Source organism: Pseudomyrmex gracilis, unplaced genomic scaffold (assembly GCF_002006095.1).
Source record: "Pseudomyrmex gracilis isolate BER0280 unplaced genomic scaffold, ASM200609v1 scaffold_20, whole genome shotgun sequence".
In the NCBI taxonomy this organism is placed as follows: Eukaryota; Metazoa; Arthropoda; class Insecta; order Hymenoptera; family Formicidae; genus Pseudomyrmex; species Pseudomyrmex gracilis.
In genome coordinates this window covers 1,115,566-1,136,599 of record NW_018020604.1, presented here as the reverse complement: position 1 = coordinate 1,136,599, position 21,034 = coordinate 1,115,566, and the positions used below count along the sequence as shown (strand labels likewise).

The window sequence follows — 21,034 nt, the reverse complement described above, 5'->3', positions numbered from 1 at the left end:
ACACACGTGCGTGCGTTTCACATTTGAACGAATTTAAGATAATTGCAAAATACACAATACGCTCTTGACAATCGAACAATCGATGAAACCGAGATCGCAGAGTGTCTAAAATAAAAAAAAGTGCAAATGTTTTTTTTTTTTTTTGGTAATTACCGCTAAATATAAATAATATTCAATCACAAAAACTTTCTATACTTTCTATCCACTTTGTGTAACATATCGCGTTGAATCTTCGATTTCGTTGCGCGCGATAAAAGTATTTTGCGTATTTGCGCCGTGTTGCTCAAAAAACACGAGCGATCTTGCAAATTGATCTCGAGTTTCGAAGAAATCTGTTTTTTTTTCGATGTGTGCGAAACGCTTTAAACGCATAATGTGCACTCCGAGCGTGTACGCACCGAAGTCTAAATATTCATGCATCATGACGGTTATTCGAGGAAACGACGACGATGACTCAAAGCAAAGTGATGTGACAACTTGACAGTTTCTATATACGTTCGACGCCGATTCCGAAAATTCCTGAAAATCGATTTATTGATTTCCAAGCGGTCTGAATATTTTTAAATATAAAAAAAGTTACTTCGAAAACATGTAACGTAAGCAAAAATGAAAATGTTAAAAGTGAAAGGTAGTGATTAATGGCGTTAAAAATGCGCAAAGTGCAAAAATTCTCGATCGTCATTGTGAATCATTGTGATCGTCATTATTTTGCTTTTTTTTTGTTTTTTTTTTGCAGCTTCGGCACTTGACGCAACAATCAGAGGGTTCCAATAATCTCGTACAACTTAGAGAAGTCTCATCGACAAATTCTGGTCCAACGATAGTGTCCAACGAACATTTGGCTTTTACTCTTGAGGTTCGTATCGTGTCTGATGTTAAATTTCTCGATGGATAAATTTGCGAATATTATTTTTATGTGACGAAAATTAATGTAATCAAAAGTAGAGTGATTGACTATTCAAGGATGAGAGTATTTTAAAAAGTCGTTTTTTATCATGTCTTTTTTCCGCACAGGCAATAGACGGCTTTCTATTCTGTGTAAATTTGGAGGGCCGTGTGACACACTGTACGGAGCATATAAAGCACTACCTAAATTACACGAAGGACGATGTAATCGGAAAGGATATTTACAACATAATTCATCATGGAGACCATAACACCTTCATGCCTCCTATGTCTTCGCCTACGTTAGGTGTGTATCGCAATTGCGCAAATGCCAATATCGTAAGCGTAACTCCGCGTGCTAGCGCTTTTGATATTAAGTTTTTTTTATACACGTCTTGTGAAATTCAAAAAGTTATTATTATTATTTTTTTTTAAATCTATATTTGCAAAATAATCTCTGCAGACTGGAGCGAGTCGCAATTTCCACCTCGAAACTTTATTTGCCGCTTCTTGGTGAAGCCTCCCGATGATAAGGACGAGACTATGGAAGAGAAGCAACAGCGTGTATCGAAGTACGAGTCTTATAAAATACATACTGTTGTGAGGAAAAGCGACGACGTGTCCTCCGATTCATCAGACGGTATTTCAATGATGTGCGTGGTGCGCAAAATACACGAAAAGCCCCTTGGTACCATCGAGCAATTTACCATCAAATTGGATACCACCGGGAAGATTACCGCGATCGACGTCAGTGGATTGTCCTCCAGTTACTCCCAGTACCTAAACAAGGTAAAGGACTTGGCAAATCGTCGTCTCACGTCTTGATTAACGTACATATTCGCAAAATCAACGGTGATTGTGACCGTTATTTGAAATGACTAAAGCGCAGTAGGGAGTTGCAGTCGAAAAAGAGACGCGAATTTTCTTAGATTTTTTTTTTTTTTTTTTTTTATTACAATGTTAAATTGTTTTCTCAGAAAGTTTTAAAAATATTTCTCTAATTTAACTTAATGCATTTATATGTGTATATTAATGTTTGTCGGTAGAAAGTTGTCTCTTCTTTGACGCACCCACTTATCGAGTGGGTGCAAGTTAATACCGTCAAATTCACGAAACGATTTCTCTTACAGGACCATCTGGTAGGCACAGCACTTAAGGACTTGTGCCATCCCCAAGATCTCAGCACGCTCACGAAGCATTTGAACGATACGCTCCAAGTCGGGGAAAGTATGAGCAATGTTTATCGAATACGCATTAGTCCTGAGAAGTTCGTCAACGTACAAACAAAGTCAAAATATTTCAAAACAAGTATAAACGATGACTTCGTGATGGCTACTAATTCCATTATCGAGTAAGTTACACATGTTATTTGTTTTTAATTTTTACGTATTTTAATTACATTTGTTAATGAGACATTACGCACACACAGACTTATTTATGTGTTACACAAATAATTACACATTCAGAAAAACATAACATTTGCGAGGGAAAATAATAATTTGAAAATTTAAAGACAAAGTATAGAAGAATACATTTTATGGTGTGTGGAATTTAGTTTGCTATTATTGCAATATTTTTTTTAACACAAATATATAAAATTGCACAACTAACTATCTATACAACCAACGACTTTGATGGATCTAATCACTAACGTTTCTTTTTCTAAGCGATAGAAATTATTATATCTTAAATTGTTTTTATAAAAATAGTTTGTAACCGTTTGAAGGAGAGTGTTAATATCGGGAATAATATATCTATTTAAAAATTTTCTATTATTTAATTGAGACTTTATTTTAAACTGTTTTATTTATGGACGCGATTAATTAGTTTTGAAAAATGTTTGATATGTACTAACAAATGTCGTTCGATCGGAAGAATAAAAAATAAGACCAACATCTCGGTTAAAAATAGGAGATTTAGAACACTTGCTGTTTTATATTTGATAAGCTAGTAAAAAACTGAACTGACATTTTTAAACGCGCAATTCAAATCGAACATTATCACCAATAGTATATTTGCTTTCTAACTCTATCATCTAAAAAACGCGATTTGAGTTTGAAGGTTTCTAGACTGTAAACAACGAGGGGTGGGAAAAGGAGAGAGTCGAAAATTAAGACACCGCATTGTGAGATCGTAGTTGTTCCGTGTGATTATAAATTTTCTCAGAATAAGGAAGAATTTAGTAGCAACTACAAATTCAAACTAGATACACGTTTTCTGATGAGTTTACGCGCTCTCACACCGTGAAAGATACGTGTTAGCACTTTTTTTATTAGCACAACAATGTTGGGTTTTTTATGCTAGAGATGTGTTGGCCACTCTTGTACTATCCTGATTTCTGTATCCTGACTCCTAGTTGCTTATGGCGTTTGAATTTGCTTTTTAATGTTTGAATTCAATAAAGATGCTTGTCACTTGCTAAGAGATCCAAAACCTTAATATCACTTGTTAATTTGTTTTCTAACACAAGTTGTGAATATACATATATATACATAAGTAAATTTAGTATATTTAACGTTGAACATTTTGCTGAAACTTAGTTACACTTTTTCTTTCTTTAATTTTAGGAACTTTTCTAAGATATGTGTCTCTTATATTTATATTGATCAAGTGCAATAAATCTTTGAAATTTAGATTTAATTATTGCTTCTGTGCTTTATAGAAAATGCTGCAGAATAATGTGTTTTCAATGTTAAGTTACTAAATGTCAACAAAGCCGAAGCGAACACGATATGCATTATATAGAAATTATGCTTAGTCTTAAGCTAGGGTGAAGATATGCAGCTAACTGGCAAATAAATGTGTTGTTTTGTTTCTTGTTCATGATAGGGATAATGAATTAACGCCTATCGAGGGTGGTCAGCTTTCCAACAGTAAAGTGTGCTCAGGATACTCCTCTAGTAATCGTTGTGCAAATAATAGTAATAATAATAACGGTAACAATAACAATAACGTTGGTAGCACGTTAATGTCCGCCGCGCATCTGAACGGTCAAGTGAGTGGTATCAGTGCTCGCGGAATGACGGCGGTCTCGCATGCTGCCACGTCGTCGAACTCTATCGCTTTTAGTGCGGGTGGTGCCGGCGGCGGCAGTGGCAATGGTGGCAGCGGCACCGGCGGCACTGGCGGCGGCAGTGATCCTCTCACGTCGTTGAGCACGTCCGCCGGCAATCCGTTCAACCAGTTTTCGGGGAACATGGATCTGGAATTCGAGCTCTTCCCCAGTTCCACATGGGACTTGGATAGTAGCGCCGGATGGGCAGATCGGCCAGAGTCGAGGGCGAGCGGGCCACCAAACTCACGGCCACCATCCCAGCCAGCGCCGACATCACCGAGTTCGCAGGGTACTTTCTCTAGCTCGGCGGTGGCTCCTCACTGCAGCCCCTTACGACCATTCAGCCCGAGCACTGTCAGCGCCGCTCACACCTTCAATAATTCGTTCCCATTTAGTCCTCTTCAGGAATCCACCCAGACGTCTACGTTGAGTGGTAATACCGCGAGCAGTGGCAGTGGGAATAACGGAGGAGCCAATAGCGGTGGAATCGGCGGTAACGTCGCCACTACGCCAGTGAAGACGGAAGAAGGCGGCAAGAACGGATGTCCTGCTAGCAACAACGGCAGTGGTAATATTGACAGTGTGACGAAGACCAATAGCGCCACCGCTGTCGAGACTCAAAACAGTAGTGTTGTGTCTATGGAGTCTGGCAGACTGAGAAACTTGTTAACCAAAGGCCCGAGCGCCAGTGAAGACAGTCAAGAAAATACGAACAATGATTCGGACAATCCGAACGATCACAGGATTCTTAAGATTCTGTTGAATCAACAGGACGAGGACGACTACCATACGGAGCACAAAATACGGAGCACGATTCCTAGCAACGTGCCAAAATCAAACATGGAGCATTCCAAGTCGTCCCTCGGAAATCACATGCTTCTCAAGGTAATGGCACTTTTAATGTGTGTATGTGTGTATGTGATTGCTCGTTTTAAAGACAAATTAAAACTATATAGGTCGTATTAAAAAAAACGCAGTTATTTGACAATTCACGATCGTTTTTCTATCTGAATTTTATCTTGCAGCTTGGATGCTCAGTAACTTAAGTAAGAAAAATATAATTGTCAAGCACTGTTTTTATTATTCACATTATTTCCATCAAAAAAACTTGCATTTAATGCAATCAAATTTTTAATTTTCTGTTATTATTTTCTGTTAAGTTATTAAATGAGAAGAATGATGACGAAGACGAAGATACTCGCGCGGGAATGAAGAAAAGGAACGAACTCTTACAGCAACTTATGAAAGATCAAGACGAAGATAGAAAGTTGCAAGAACAACAGGTTCTCTTCAAATGTTGATTTATTTTTTAAAGAGTTGAAATATTAAATTCAAAGGCTCATTATAAATTTCTTTATTTATAACAGAATCGAGAAGACTCCTCCTCTCATCGAAGAGATGAGTCTTCTCTCTTGCGGAGTCTCGGATTTGGAAACACGACACCATCTCCGTCGCAATCGGGTGATCATACCGGTCTTGGTAGCACGCAGGTAGGCCAAAAGAGACCGGGAGAAGATGACAGTACGAATGTAGCCCCAAAGCGATCTACGGATGGATCGCATCAAGTATCTTCCTCGGGTCCTCCTCCGAGTGCTACTGCGAGTAAACTATGGGAGAAGAATAAGATGTTGGCTTCCCTGCTAGCGAAAGAACCGCAGCCAGTCACAACTCTACCAGTAGCCATTGCCAAAACCGTGATAGACAGTATGCCACAGGTAAAATTTTATAGTCAAACATTTCTGATAATATTGCGACTACAATATCAAGTATATAATTGCTTACTTGATACATTTATTTATTAAAAAAAGACAATAATAAGACAGTTGACAGTTGACAGTTTGACTTTACACTCTACATAGATTTTTTAATAGATTGACCAAGGTATGAACGCATTATGGAGCGACGAACACGCGAATTTTCCACTACCTCTTGACTCTCCTCTTTTATAACATCTTTCATTTTTTGTATATTGCGACTGAAGATGGACTCAAGTACGAGCCAAAACGTTTCGCTTTAATGTAACGTTTAATGTAAAAAAGTTTTATTGTAAGAAGCTCTTTTTCTGTTATAATACATCTTATTTGTTGCTCGCTATTGGACTTAATTGTTTCAATTTTATTTATTTATTAATATACCTATGAACATTTATTTATTATGAAAAAAGGCAACGCCGCCAAATCTGCTGCAACAACAAAATCAACAACAATCGCAGCAACAGCAACAGTCGCAGAAACAGCAGCAGCCGCAGAAGCAGCAGCAGCAGCAGCAGCAGCAGCAGCAGCAGTCTTGGACTGGTGGCAGTATGCAAGTTGGCAGTAATAACGCGATTACGACAACTGCAATTGGGACGTCGGCACGTCCTCTCCAAAGCCAATCGAGACAACTACCTCGTCAAGCAACCAATACCTACCTCAGTCATATGCTAAGTCAGGTATATAATTGTTTTATTTTTTTTTCTAGGTTAGGTTATTTTAAGTTTTATTTTTTTTTCTAGGTTATTTTAATTTAATAAAAATATTGACTTACCTAGAAATTAATTGAAAACAATTGCAGTTAATAATTTAAAAATACTTAAACTTGTGTTTTAATTGCAGCAACAACAGAGGCCCCAAATGGGATTAATTGACTCCGAGTTTACGAGTAGTGGAGAATATCATCAGACGAGCACCGATCCAAACTGGAATCAGTCAGTAGACCCAGATCTCTCAGAAATACTAGATCAAGTTATTGAAATTGTCCCGGAGGAAGCTATAGCAGGTAATTATCTTGTTTGTTATTAGCATGTGTAAATGCTTTAGTCAATCTCTTTTTTGGAGAATGTAATGCAATTATATAAATTAATTATATGTGACGAAGAAGATAATTTATATTATTAAAGGATTTGTAGCATCTGTTGCAGCATCTCTTCTAGATACCATTGAAGCACCGGAGAACAACGTCATGTATCAACAGCTGGCAATTGACAGAATTCAGAAGTCGTTGATGTCATGCGAGACTGCCGTGAATTCGACGTCTTCCACCATAACTATGCCTGCTACGCCTCCAGCTTATTCTACCGCGGTAAGTTGTCATCTTCTTATTTCAAATGTTTCTCAGTCTATAGCGTTATGTCGCTAAAATTACAAAAAACATTGAATTGCATTTTAGTTGGTAACTGCGCCTGTGACACCCGTTACTAGTCACAGTTATCAACCACCTCCCATGTATCAACAGCCTAGAATGAGGTTTAACACTCAACCAGGAGTCAGAACACAAACCGCTCAGTTTACACAACAGCAGTTGCAGTTGCAACGTTCTAAACTTTTACAACATCAACAGCAGCAGCAGCAGCAGCAGCAACAGCTAAAGCAACGTTTGTTGCAACAACAACAGCAGCAGCAGCTGCTTATACCGTCGAATGCAACTGCTCCGGATCAAATCAGCAGCGGTATTCATAACATCGATAATCTTTTGAACAATACCGTTGCGCCACCAAATGTGACATTGCAGGTATGTGCGCGGTTTGTTTGTTTACTTACCTGACCTAACCTATAAAAGAAAAATATCCGAAAAATATATTTTATTTTATTTTTTATCACTTAAAATTTATCTAATTTATCTAATTATCTAATTTATCTATTTATCTAATTTATAAAAAATAACCAGTGCAAAAATATGGTTTTTATTTCTATTCAGCGATCGAGTGTCCCAGATTCACAAGTCTCTCCAGGTTATGGGGGATCCGTCCAAATGGCTACTGGTCATCGACTCGGTCACTCGTATTCCCATCCGTCAACGATGCCGCAACAGTGAGTATTCTATTGGAGTTCGGTTTTCGTTTGCGCAATCATAGAAAATAAAGATTTTCGTTTCTTTCTCTGTTTTATAGTTCTATTGTGAATAATAACTTCAACAGTGGTCAACAAGTGTCGGCCGCGGCGAGACTTTCGCCACATTCTCCGGCCGGTATACTGTCGTTCTCTCATCCACAACCATTATCGCCACGAGTGACGCAAGTAAGTGGTGATAAGGTTCTTTCGTGAGGTGTTTCGTGAAGTTTTTAATGAATAACAGCTAAAAGCTTGAATGATCAGTCGTACGAACGTTACGTTTGTAACTTACAAGCTTACATTTTCACTTTTTTTCTATTTTTTTTTGTACTGCAAATGTTGATTTCTTCGAGTTTTATACGTTTGAACGATATATGCGCTAGGGCAATTACGGCAACACACCGAGATTATACAACATGAATCAGGTGAGGCCGCAGCAGCAGGTCACGGCGCAACAACAGTTGCAGCAGCAACAGCAGCAAAGATCGATGCCATCGCCGGGGACACCAGCCTCTGCGCGGCAATCTCCTTTTCCTGCCGAAGCGTTTCCTCCACCCACGTCACCCACGGCCAGTCAATTTCCACCGGGTCCCAATACAGGTGCCCCGAACCCGCCAACCCAGTATCGGTTGCAACGAACAACATCCACGCCTTCCGCCACGACTCAATTGCCAGGTATGTATAACTTCTTATGTCAACAAATCTCCCCATCAGTTGTTAAGATTAGAAGATAAAATTAACTCTAGCCCTTCCCTCTCCCTTCTCCCAACGAACTCTGAATCTTGTATTTTGCTGTCGAAGCAATCCGTCGTGGTTAATGAAGTTAGAAATTAAAAGTGGTTGTATGGAGAAAGCTGTGATATCTAAGATTTCGTTACAAAATTATATCAAATATGAGGTTTCATATTACGCAGCGTGCGAAAAAATAATGTACACATTGTACATCTACTTATAAGAATTAGAAATAAGAATAATCGAAAAGTCGTTTTACCGTCAACGTCTATTTATTAATTAATTGATTTTAATTGATGTAATAAAAAAAAGAATGAGACATATAAAAATAATTTATTACAAGCTTTTTCTAAGTTGTTACCTTTTTATATAGAAGGTATTAAAGTTTTTATATCGGTAAATCGACTTCTCTTGGTATACTGTAATGTGATATAAGATATTTATTTGTTACAAGCGGTTTATTATATATTTAACGCGATGTAAAATCGAATTTCTTCGCTCTTAGATTGTAAGATATTTGAATTAGTATTAGAACCTTTGTATATATTAGTTTTAAATTAAATCTCGATGAAGAATGCGAAGAATTTTGCGTGTACGGGTAAGTTTTGTGTCAGTAAGTATATTTACAAACTAAGATTAACTTTAATCTATTAAATAGTGAAAGCCATGTGCATAGAGATTAGTCCGGTATGCGCATAAATAGTACTTTTTGTGCCTGTATCTCTCGGTGTTTTTATGTAAATAGGAGTTACGTGATATTGTTGTGTCATATTGAATTTTCTATAGAAGAAGCAAGTATCGTAACTCAACTATTCTGAGTAATTGCGGCAGGTTCAGCATAAAGTTTATGAGTTTTAGTTTTTCAATAATTTATGATTGGAACAGTGTGTTTACATTAGAAGTACAATTGAAATGCTTACTTATCTCTCTTATGATATACTCTTCTCTCTCATATACTATATCTCAAACACGAATGTTTTTTTTGTCTTTTGATTAATATCCAATCATAAAGAAAAAACTGTCTATGTAATACTTGCAATCAGCCAAAGAGGCACGAGAGTTTTATAGCGTGCGATTACATTTGCTTTTAGCTTCGAGCCGAAACAGAACCGAGTTTTCCGAGTAATGCTCTAGCTGGTTATTTACTTTATTCAATGTATAGATATTTCGATCTTTCTCTCTTTCTCTCTCTCTCTCTTTCTCTCGGTATTATGTGCGTGGCTATTTGACACTAAGCGCTGGCATGGTATATAAGAGCGAAATAGCAAAAGGGCAACCGGATATACGATTGATGTTGCAGGTGGAATCGGCTCGCCTAGGCATTACGGAGGAGTGAGTAAGGATCCTCTTCTATCACCTAGTCATTCACACTCGGCTTGCCCGGCGACACCTACACACAACCAACAACATAATTGTGCCACCAACACCCAACACTTTTCCAGTCAACAACATACATCTATGCTATATCAACAACACACTAACGCCAACACTATCAACACGGCAGACATGCAGAACAGTCAGTTCTGTTACGATCGATCATCAGTCCCGCTCTATTCGTCTGGCGGGGAGGCTCAGGATGCGAGGTCACTGCCTCCCGGTAATCCTGTCAATCACCAAATAGGTGGTAAGTCATGTGACTTATTAATGTCATGTGACATAATATCATTATCACCACCATCATCATCACAAGTTGGTCTTTTAGAACAAGCAATGCAACGTCGTACGAATAATAAAAATCTTATAGAACACTACCTCATTACGATATTGCAAAGCAGAATTGAAAGGGTTAAGGTAGAGACCGATCGATTAATTTGCTTTCGAAGAGATCGAAAGGATCAATACTTATGTTTGCCATTCTACAAAGATAAGCGATCAAAGAAAACAATCAAAAACAAAAAATTTCTACCAAAGTAAGTAACTTTTATATATCGAAGACTATTCTAGTCTTGTCTAGTCGCTTTAACGACTTCTCAGGTTGTGAGAAATTAAGAACACGTGATAAAACGATAATCTTCCTATTCGGAAACGATGATGAAACAAATAAAAGAATGAGTGAGACAGAGCAAAAAATAGATAGCTCGTCTCGGAGCTGCCAAAAAAAAAAATTCAAACTTTTATGATTTTTTTCTTTGTAATGATAATGATAAAGACAATTTCTTAATTTAAAAAATTGATATCTTAACGAGGTGGTAATATACTCTGTATTATAATTTATAAATGATATATATCTCCCCTTCGAACACCTAATTTAACGTTACTAGCAACACTTTTGTTAGCACAAGAATCTGCAGCAACACGAAGCAACAACGAGGGCGGGTGTGCAACGCATGAATTAACTAATTGTGCATAAAACCTGTTCTTTGTTTATCTTCTCTCTATTTCTTCTTCTTCTCTTTTACTCGTCTTTTCTTTTATGACATCCAGCAAATAAACATGTATCAAAAAAGAAATTGTAATCGAACGAGCAAAGACGAAAGTATGACATGAAGTCAAACACAAAATAGATTTTTTAAAACAATTTTTCAAAATACTAAATAAATCCTAATATGATTTTAGGATCTAATATTGCTTTTTTTAGGAATAATAATAATATTTCTTTTACTAATAAAGTTTATAATTTTTTAGTTTTTGAGATGCCCATTGTTTTTTTTGTATCTTTTATTATATTGTTTAGCATAAAATGTCTATGTATGTAAAAATGAAATCTGATTTTTCTCGATGATTTAAATAGAAAAAAACGAGAAAAAGAAAAGATTAAAAAGGAAATGCGCAAATCACTATAAACTCACAGAACTACATAAAAAAATTAATAATATGTGTGTTAAATACAACTAGTGATTAGTGTTGTAATGTAGATCTTAAAGATAATGAATATATGTGTTATTATCATAAATATTTTATATATGCTTTTTTTTTTTTAAATGCTAGTTTCTAGTTTGTGTAAGCATAGTGATATGTGTGCTCAATGTTGCATGACGCTTCATAGTCATTTTAAGTAACGCTAAATATCATTCCTGTAATGCTAAATATCTCTTACAAAGTATTTTTACACATCTCTGATATTTCACTCATGTTATGTAGTACAATAATTTTATATCACATATATTGTAACATATAGTATACACACATCATTATCACCAAAATCATTACATCAATTGCGCTACTTACACATTAATTAGAAATATAAAAAGCATTGTTTACCAAATTTACAGAGCGGTTGCCGTTTAAATCAAATTTTTTATTCCATAAATAATTCTGTAAATTTAGCCACGTTTATAACTTTGACAAAACAAATCTTGGTTTTTTTTTAAAATATTGGTTTTATTTTCAAAATATTTAAGTATTCTGAATAATGTTAAAGAAAGAAAATTGAGAGAAAAAACGAGTTACTTTTAGCCAGTATGAAGACATATAAATTGACTCGCAACTGCCTTGTAAATTTTATTAATTAATCAGACTGTATATTTCTGGTTTTTACGCGGTGTTAAATCTTCTTTACTATCAAGTTTTTTCGTACTATAATTTATCTCTTTGTGACTGTTATACTATATTTTATACTCTTGAAGTACAACATTTTTTATAATCGTGTCATTTGTATTCTAACATTTTTTATAATCGTGTTATTTGTATCCTATCAGCTTAATTTCGACTCCATTAGTATATTTACTTCTAATTCGACTGTGAGAAAGATTGTTTCTGTGATCGATCTTATGGTTTTGACTGTGCGAATGAAAAATGAGCGATACTTCTTTTTTGTTTTGTCAAACATCGTTCATCTTCCGTTCGCAAATATTTTTTGTATTGTGTCACTTAAATTTTGTGATAATGTATTGCTAAAGCTTTTTTTTTGTAATATTAGCAATCATTTTATTTATTCTTGCTTTCATTATTTCTTATTGATTTCGATTATTCAATAGTTCTACATTTTAACTAACGTAAAAGAAACAAAAAAAATTATGTAAAATAATTTTTATAATATATGTTATAACATATTTTTGTATTTTTACAAATATATTTTTACAACATCTAAAAATGTTGTAAAAACATACTTTTGTAACGTTTTGAAAATGTGCGATAAATTTTTAAGTCGATAAGATGACCGTGATAAGAGTTGTCTAATTGGATGCTCGCGAGCTTACCTCGCTCTTTAGTATTATTTAGGCCCAATTTTTTTATCTTCTAGATAAGTTCTCAGACACTTTATCGAAAAGATAAAGTATATATAAAGTATATATTTTTATATATCTTTATCCAGAGAATACAGCTATCGGAATAAGATATGAAGAAATCAGTTAGTCAATTTGTTTTGTGTACTTACCGTTCGATCGTTTGCTCGCGTAACGTCACAGATTAGACAGCTCGTGTATAAAGACAGAAAATAGCATTGTATAAGTAATTTAAGAAGAGTTCCAATATCACAGTATATTTTTGTCTTGTCCGATTGATTACCCGAATACCATTCACAATATGTGATCACAAAATTGAACGTTATGGTATGACAGTATGGCGCTTGTGTTTCATTACAAATTGCGTAACAATATCGTATACGATAGAATATTTTCTTAGTAGTTTATATAATGTTTTTTTCAATACCAAATTTTGTTATTACAAAGTTGCGATTATAAGAGACAAGTGATATATGTTATATTGAAAAACCTTTTCATTTTGTTTTTTTTGTTTTTTTTTTTTTATTGATTGAATAAAATTATCTAAACAAGTCTTATGAGTATACTACATTTGCAACGTGTGAGATAACCTGATAAGAAAACACGCTGCATTAGAAAAAAGGTGGTTCCCTTTCTAAGCGCCGTTCTTTCTCATTTGCTGAGAGCTGAAGTAAAATGTTGTTACGCAGCTTGATTTTTTTTTCTGTCAGTATGTCTCAATGCACTGAATCATCAATAGAACCACTTGAACGTTGCAAATGTAGTACTGTACAATTTTTTTTTATTTTTTATTTGCACATGACCATGAACAAGTTACCTTTACCACAAATATCTAAACATTGCGAAAACGGGAGGACAAGTTTCACGATGCGTTGATATAAATTATATATATTTATTGTGTATATAAATAATATTTCGTCGATGATCGCGTGAGAGACATATAAAAACGACATTTCGCACGAAAAGAAATTTGTCCTTTCACCTCGTAATTCTGAATCTAGAAGTAAATGTAAAGATTCGACTGCATTGTAATTCAATATTGTAGTGGGTAAGTGGCCTGCATTAGAAGATCAATTATGATGTCGAAGTCATTACGGTAATTTCAGAAATACGAGAAATAAATTTATATGCAGTAGTGCCTCGAAATTTTTCCGCTCGCGGAAAACCGAGAAGCGGAAAAATTTCGAGGGAGATATGTGTGTGCTTCAAAAATTGCCGGCTGTTATCTCTGATTGGCTTGACTACGGGCTCGACTACCGCCGCAGAGTTCTTCCTACCAATTTGCGCGAAGCCTCGGCGAAGCACTTCTTCGGGAATTGGCGAAGATGACTTCCGAAAAAATATCGAGACAAAAATGCGGAAAATTTTCGAGGCACTACTGTATGTATTTTTTTGGTTCACATCCCTCTGTTTGTGAAAAGCGCTAAACTTGAGAAATGTGATGTCTGGGGTGGGTGGGGATTTTTGTATTTCACATCGCGATTCATTTTCTCATCATCACATTCTGTGTTCATCTGTGTAATATAACATTTCGATGTAAAAACAAAAGGAACAAAATCGAGCACCGCTTATATTTCTACGTGCTGTGGAAACATTTTTACTAACAACAATGCCTCTTTATGTACAGTGCATTGAGCTTCCGTGATTAATATGTTTATATTTTGTGCATTTTTCTGTCTACATCGAATTCTCATTTAATCATAATCAGATTATACGCATCATTTCAATCTCGTAAAAGATTGAAAACTTTTGTGAGAACGTTCTCATTTTTTAAATATACACATACAATAAATCGTGTATCACACAAGTTTTCACTCACAGTTGTGCAGATATCAGAGGCAGAATACTGTATCAATAATTACAAGAAATATATACAAAAATAATTTTCTATCCTATATTATAAAGATACGAAAGCTCATTTTTTTATATCTTTATAGTCTTTTTTATTTGAGTCAAAAGTAAACATAAAATAGCAGAACTATTGGGCTGTACAAGTGCAGTATTCTGTGCGGTGACTAGGGACGAGCATCGAATGACACGTGTCTGTGTTTTATCTCATCTCACAACCGTTGGTACACTGATTCGGCAACACTGATTTTCTCGTACTGCCGAGTCAGCGTCACCCAGTGCGCACACCGCGGAAAGTTACTGCTCGTCAATTGCGAGCAGTAGTTGAACGCACAAATGACATTCTTTATGCTTTTTGCATTAAGCAATCGAATTCTTCCGTTCTATATGAATATGTGTTTCAAATCTCGATAAATATTTTTAACAAGTTCCGTGCCGAAATTTCTAGTTTGCTTTTTTCCATATAATTTTCTTGTTCACGTCACTTTCGACCGCCGATAAGCTACTGACTTTTCTACGTTAAACACATTATCATCGATAAAGGATGATTCGAGACAATTCTTAGCAAGAACGTGTTAAATAAAGAGATTCTGCTAATTAAAAAAACAAGATTAGAGACAGAATAACGCACAGAGAAACGAACACGGAGAAGTGCGATGCGCACAAGAGTAATGCGACTCGTATCGTCACAATATCTCGTTTATTATTGATCTTCTTGTTATAGGCAATGCCACGTCGGAATTTGTGCGGCAAGAATTGAGGCGGGCGATTGTTGGCGCGCGAACGCAACAGCAGCAGCAACAACAACAACAGAGAGTTCCCAACAACTTGCAGAACAACCTTTCTGGTCAAGTTTCTCAGGACGATCTCGAAGCGCTCGGTCTGACGTTCGAGATGTCTTCTGCAGGTAACATTATCCAAATACCGCAGAACATACCCTTTTGCGCTGTGTTTCGAAATTTGAAACCATCCGGAAACTCTATTAACTATCCGAAATCGCATAGAGAAGCTCAATTGAGAAAAGCTACGAATATTATAAGCTCACATAGCATATAATGGGGATTTAAAGAAAAAGCGCGTTTTCATGTAGCTATAATTGTTTTGTTGACATATATATATATATATATATATATAATCAGTGAGGCACACGTACAAAACATTTCCTTAAAATTTCGATTTCTCTTCAGTATGCTTTACTTCGGCATACATTTCTTCTTTAGAAGTTTATTCAGTCGAATTTCAATCGTGCAAAACCCGAACGTTGCAATTCTGAATATTGATTAACAGAGTTTTATATTTTATAAAAAAAATAAAAAGACAAGATTGCATAAAGTAAATACTGTGAAAAAGTATTGCAAACGCAATTTGTATAATTTCTCCTTTTTGTAGTTCACGCACATTTTTCTATAGATTCTCGTTGTCGCACGTATTACTAATTTATATTTATCAAGACGCATCTTATCAAGACCCCCTGTATTTCTTCGTACAGTTTTTAAAAATATTCATTGTGTTTTTAAATTTATTTTTCTCTCATTAAAACAAATGAATTGATTCGATCATATCGCACTTTTTGTCTTAAAAAAGTTGAGTAAAGTAATTTCGTTCTCTGCGCGAATCTTAAAAAATATATAGAACGGAAAGCGAACGTCGAAATTCTAGAGAGATCGAATACAATCGATCGGTCTCCCGCGGTCTTTTGCAAATCCTTTCACGAGAGTGTTCTCTGATTAATCGAGAATCGAAAAACGTCAGCGTCAATATATACAGGCTGAAGCATGCGCGATCTCTTCTTGTATAAGAAAAGGCATAATGTTTTTTTCTACAAAGACTGTGGTAACGCCTACTGTTACGATGTCCCAACTAGGTGAGGCTGTGGTTAACGATGGCCCCGCCAAGAGCTGGGCCATTGGGAGCGCCGGAAGTGCCCCCTCATCCTCCAGGGTAAGAACCCCGTTCCGACAATATAATTAATTTTACGTACTTTTTTGATTTTGTTATGCTATGTCTTCCCTCTATACGCTTGGCTTCAGAACTTGACTGTGCACGAAATATGTTTAACGATCTCTATCTATCTATCTCTACTTGCGCACTGAGCGTAAAACTTGTAGAGATTTATTTATCTTTTATTTTATTTTACTTTATTCTCTTTAATTTTAGAGTGCTCTCTATCTTACTTTCTACATGTGCATGCGAAGTCGTCGCAAATTGGCGATTATATATTTCTCGTCATCATCGCATTGTGATGATACTTTCTCGGATGTTTCCGCAATGTTTGCGTAGTAAGAAATATATTCTCTTTTTTTTTATATATATTAGCAAATCAGACTATTAATTGCTACACGCGCGAGAAATTTTCTTAAAAAGAATTTAATAGCGAAACAAATTCTCCCAATGTTTCAGACGCGATTTTGTAGTTCTGGAATTTATTCTATTTTTTATTCCATTTTATTCTTTTTATCTATCTTTGTTCCTTTGTAATTGTATTCTTCTTACGTATATCGTATTGGAATTTTCAGAATTTTTCTCAATAAGAAAACAAAGAAACTTTGTCTTTTTTTTTTTTTTTTACAAAAGTTGACAAGAATCTCTTTTTGTTAATTATAAACAATTCATGCGCATTAATGATATATATATATCATATAAATTTAAGTTTTACACTCAGTGTTTTGCACCAATAAGAAAACTGCTGTTGTTTTCTTTTACATGTAGCTGTATCTAAACAAAAAAAAAAAGCTGATTTTTTTATCACGCCAAGTAGACTTCCTTTAGAAGTGGACCTTATCGAGGCTAATGGAGCCTCCGCTGTCTGCATAACGTTTAAGCGCGTTTCACGAGTTGCATTACATTTTGTGCAAAGAACTAAGTGTACTTACTCGAGGGCTAGATTAAACTGTAACTTTTCATTTTCATTTCTCCGTTCTCACACAAGGCGTAACACGAGCTAATACAAACTGTGTGACAAATGTAATTCGGTCTAATACAGTTTGTAGTTTTTTTTTCCTCATTTTTCTCGGATATAATTCTTGAAAGAAATTCAAGAACACGTTACACACACACACACACACACACACACTTGTTCCCGAATACGAGCTATACTCGTGAATCGGTGCCAGAGCAAAGCGTTTTCTTAGCGTATCTACACAGGGTGATGGTGTCGTATAAAGCTTCAGCTCATTTGGAAGTAATCGTACTACCATTTTGTATTGTATAACGTATGTCTAGTATCGTAATGCTTTTTCACAGTAAGCCAACCTAGATATCTTCGCGTAGATCTTAATTTCTTTTTTTTTTCTTTTTTTTCCGAGAACGACTGTTCTTGTTGCATGAGGTACTCGCTAGTGCTACAGAGAGAAAGGTGTAACGTTAGAGAGTGTGTTTCAAGTTACACCGCTCCACAGATGTGTAACTGAATTGAAAATACACTCATAATTGGCAATTAATTCTGTTGAAACGAAACTGCTATAGTAGCGACCATTGTTGTTGCATTGAGATATTGGATGTGTAGTTGCTATGTGGCTTCAATATGATTCTGTTCTTTCAGTTCGTATCAGGACGAAATAGATAATGAGATTCACGCATCCGAATACTAAGGACTTTCAAGTATTCTGATGCACGGATCTAAAATTAATTTAATCTTAAAATATTTTGCCAAAAGAATAATTATAGAACTCATATAAGCGAATGTCATACAAATGAGGCCTAATCATAAAGCTGCGGTATTGATATTCTAAACTATTTTGAATTAATTTATATACTTCAGTTTATATATATATGTGAATGACCGAAGAAACGCAACAGATTATTTATTTATCAGATCAGATTTCAAACCGATTGACGAGGAAATTAATTCCACCAGATCTTAATTGTTTTTTATTCCTTAGATTCGATTTATTCTTTGGATTTTTAAATTCTTTGCTTTAGAAGTTGTCGATTTTGAATTTCATCAATTTTTCAGAGAAGATTTATATCTTGTGTCAAAAAAATCTTCGATCGACATGTTCGCGAATGTTACATTGCTCAATAATTTTGTGCAATCGGTTTCGAAATCCACGCTGCGTTCATCGATATAAAACAGCAGTTCTAACGAAGTCTCCAATGTTGATTTCAGACTACTATGGAGGAAGTGGCACGAGGTGATCCGAAGTCGTCGTTGCTGCAGAAGCTATTGTCCGAGTGACTGCAGGCCACTATCCCGTTGCGCAGTGAAGGATTACATGTAATATAGATTTGAGCGTACGGAGAGCGAAACACGGAGATGTAGGACGTAAAAGAAAAAACAATGAGCAAAAGAGAGAATGTGTAAGTACGTGAGAGAAGAAGGAAAAGAGTTATAAAATACATATATACACTCTTATACGTAATGGATACTATTGTATTATATGTAATGCCACACACGGGAGTCAGTATTCATATACGTATCACCAAATACAATGCAAAAACTAGCGCGCGGTGCTCTCTAGAATGCGTTTTGTTCTTTGTTCAATCGAGAAGCGAGAACGAGCAAAGCTCTCTTTACATTCGACAAATATTCAACACAAAAGTAGAATAAAAAATGTAGTTGTGTTTAATATTAATGTATTAAATAAACAAATGCAAAGTGAAGAGAAAAAAGTATAACTGTCTACAATTGCATAAACTTATTATCTTTTTTTCGACAAACGGACTCCGGCCAATCTTTACAAAGAGTCTTTTCTCGTCATGCTCGTTCTAGCTTCGCACGACTGAATGTCGTAGTATATATTATATATATTGGTATATAGGGTGCGGCAGGAATAAAATTTAAAAAGTTACACTCTCTTCCATTTAATAAAGCAAAGTAAATGAAGTTAATGATATAAGATCATTAATAAAATTGTGTGAATATGAGAGTTTTAACAATTTTATTGAATATTTGTTGTTCTGAAATATAATTAATAATTGTTATCAGAAAATATATGATAAATATATAATTGGTACTAAGGCTATTTAAAGATTAATTAAGCGTAACAAAAAGTAAATGTTATATCGATTTTTTTAATTTTTAAAATTGACTATCAAAACAATTTTATTCTACATTCTCGACTTATTTTTTTGCACAAAAAATGACATATTTTTCGATTGTCCTCTCGCATCCTGTATATCAACGATCGGAGACATGTACCGATGATAAGCCCACATCCACGTTTTATCTGTCGATTAAATCTGTGTGTATGTATATGTATATGTGCGCGTTGTTACGTGTGGTATGTGTGTGTATGTCGCGTTCTCCGTCAGTATTTGGTATCAACAAGAGTGGGATTATAAGAGAAAGGAAAACTATTATGTAGGTACCTCAAAACAAAAAAGGTATACTTTACTATATACCAGTGGCTGTTGAAGATAGACAACTATTTATAGGATTTAATTATTATAGATAACTATTTATAGGATTTAATTATTGTACACAAATTGGAAAGAAAAGGAAATAGAGCACTCTATATTCACACATATTCTCCTTAATTTACCATCAATTTTTGACTATTACATTTATAAATAATATATTTGTGATTGTATAAGAATCTTCACCAAAATATGACAAAGAATACTTGTTGTTGTTAATATGATTATATAACTATTATTAATATTGTAATAACGATTATTTTATTTTATTTTATTTTATTATTATTAATATTATTATTATATATTATTATTATTATTATTATTATTATTATCACACAACACATTATTATTATCGACACACTATTACCAATATTCTTGTTGCAATTACGATATTATTAAAATGATATACTAAGGATAATTATTATATATATATAAAATATATATATATATTATTTTATTATTATATATATATTAATATTGATATATATTATTGAACACTTGGAATATATGCATATTTCTATTCAATATAGTAAGAGAGTACCTTTATATATATAAATATAAAAATATAAATATATAAATATATTGTATAAATGTATATGTATATATATGTATAGTGGGTTTATGTACGCGTTATATATAAATAATAGAAGCGGACATTATTTATGTATAATCGATATATAAATTGACGCGTATATTTATATATCTATACATGCGAGATATGAAAGAGAGAAAGAAAAAAAAGGAAATCGATCTTCTATTTTGCATAGCTCGGTAATGATTCTCTTTTGGGTCTTAGATGCACACTAAATTACTTCTAAATGACATCTGTTGTTATATAAAATGAGAAAAGAAGAAATCTTCTAATTATCCTTACACGCGTATATACGCACACGACGCTCCCGCGTGCGCGCGCGTGCGTGTGTGTGTATGCGCGCGTATACATACATATGAAAGAAATCTCACGCAAGTGTCTTATTTTTCCAGGAAGCTTACCACTTATTAAAAAGTTGGAAGAAATCGCTACTAGAGGTTTTTGAACGCGTGTGTGATGACGAATTTCGGTGTATGTGAATGAGAATAAAATGTCTGGAACATTTTTCTTTTTCATAGATGGTACTTTTATCTTCTGCTGCGTGGAATAACGGATATATTATATACATATATTAGCGAGAACGTTTCTC

General features: G+C 34.8%; 1 protein-coding gene across 10 annotated transcripts in view; it reads left to right on the top strand.

Moving 5' to 3' along the window:
* Positions 1-20,083, top strand: part of LOC109851789 (nuclear receptor coactivator 3-like) — a 94,032-nt gene extending 73,949 nt beyond the window's left edge. For 4 of the 10 annotated variants that reach the window (XM_020422225.1, XM_020422228.1, XM_020422222.1 and 1 more), the window contains exons 4-21: positions 737-856; positions 1,015-1,192; positions 1,349-1,674; positions 2,016-2,236; positions 3,715-4,825; positions 5,101-5,223; positions 5,308-5,655; positions 6,105-6,371; positions 6,535-6,697; positions 6,819-7,000; positions 7,088-7,429; positions 7,616-7,728; positions 7,809-7,935; positions 8,133-8,424; positions 9,782-10,105; positions 15,220-15,402; positions 16,360-16,436; positions 18,604-20,082. In XM_020422225.1, the coding sequence (XP_020277814.1) occupies positions 737-856; positions 1,015-1,192; positions 1,349-1,674; positions 2,016-2,236; positions 3,715-4,825; positions 5,101-5,223; positions 5,308-5,655; positions 6,105-6,371; positions 6,535-6,697; positions 6,819-7,000; positions 7,088-7,429; positions 7,616-7,728; positions 7,809-7,935; positions 8,133-8,424; positions 9,782-10,105; positions 15,220-15,402; positions 16,360-16,436; positions 18,604-18,672 (4,566 nt within the window). In that variant the 3' untranslated portion in view covers positions 18,673-20,082. Of the gene's footprint in view, positions 1-736; positions 857-1,014; positions 1,193-1,348; positions 1,675-2,015; positions 2,237-3,714; positions 4,826-5,100; positions 5,224-5,307; positions 5,656-6,104; positions 6,372-6,534; positions 6,698-6,818; positions 7,001-7,087; positions 7,430-7,615; positions 7,729-7,808; positions 7,936-8,132; positions 8,425-9,781; positions 10,106-15,219; positions 15,403-16,359; positions 16,437-18,603 lie in introns of all 10 variants that reach the window. The other 6 variants (XM_020422224.1, XM_020422223.1, XM_020422227.1 and 3 more) reach the window with 6 other exon arrangements.
* The last annotated feature ends 951 nt before the right edge of the window (positions 20,084-21,034 follow it).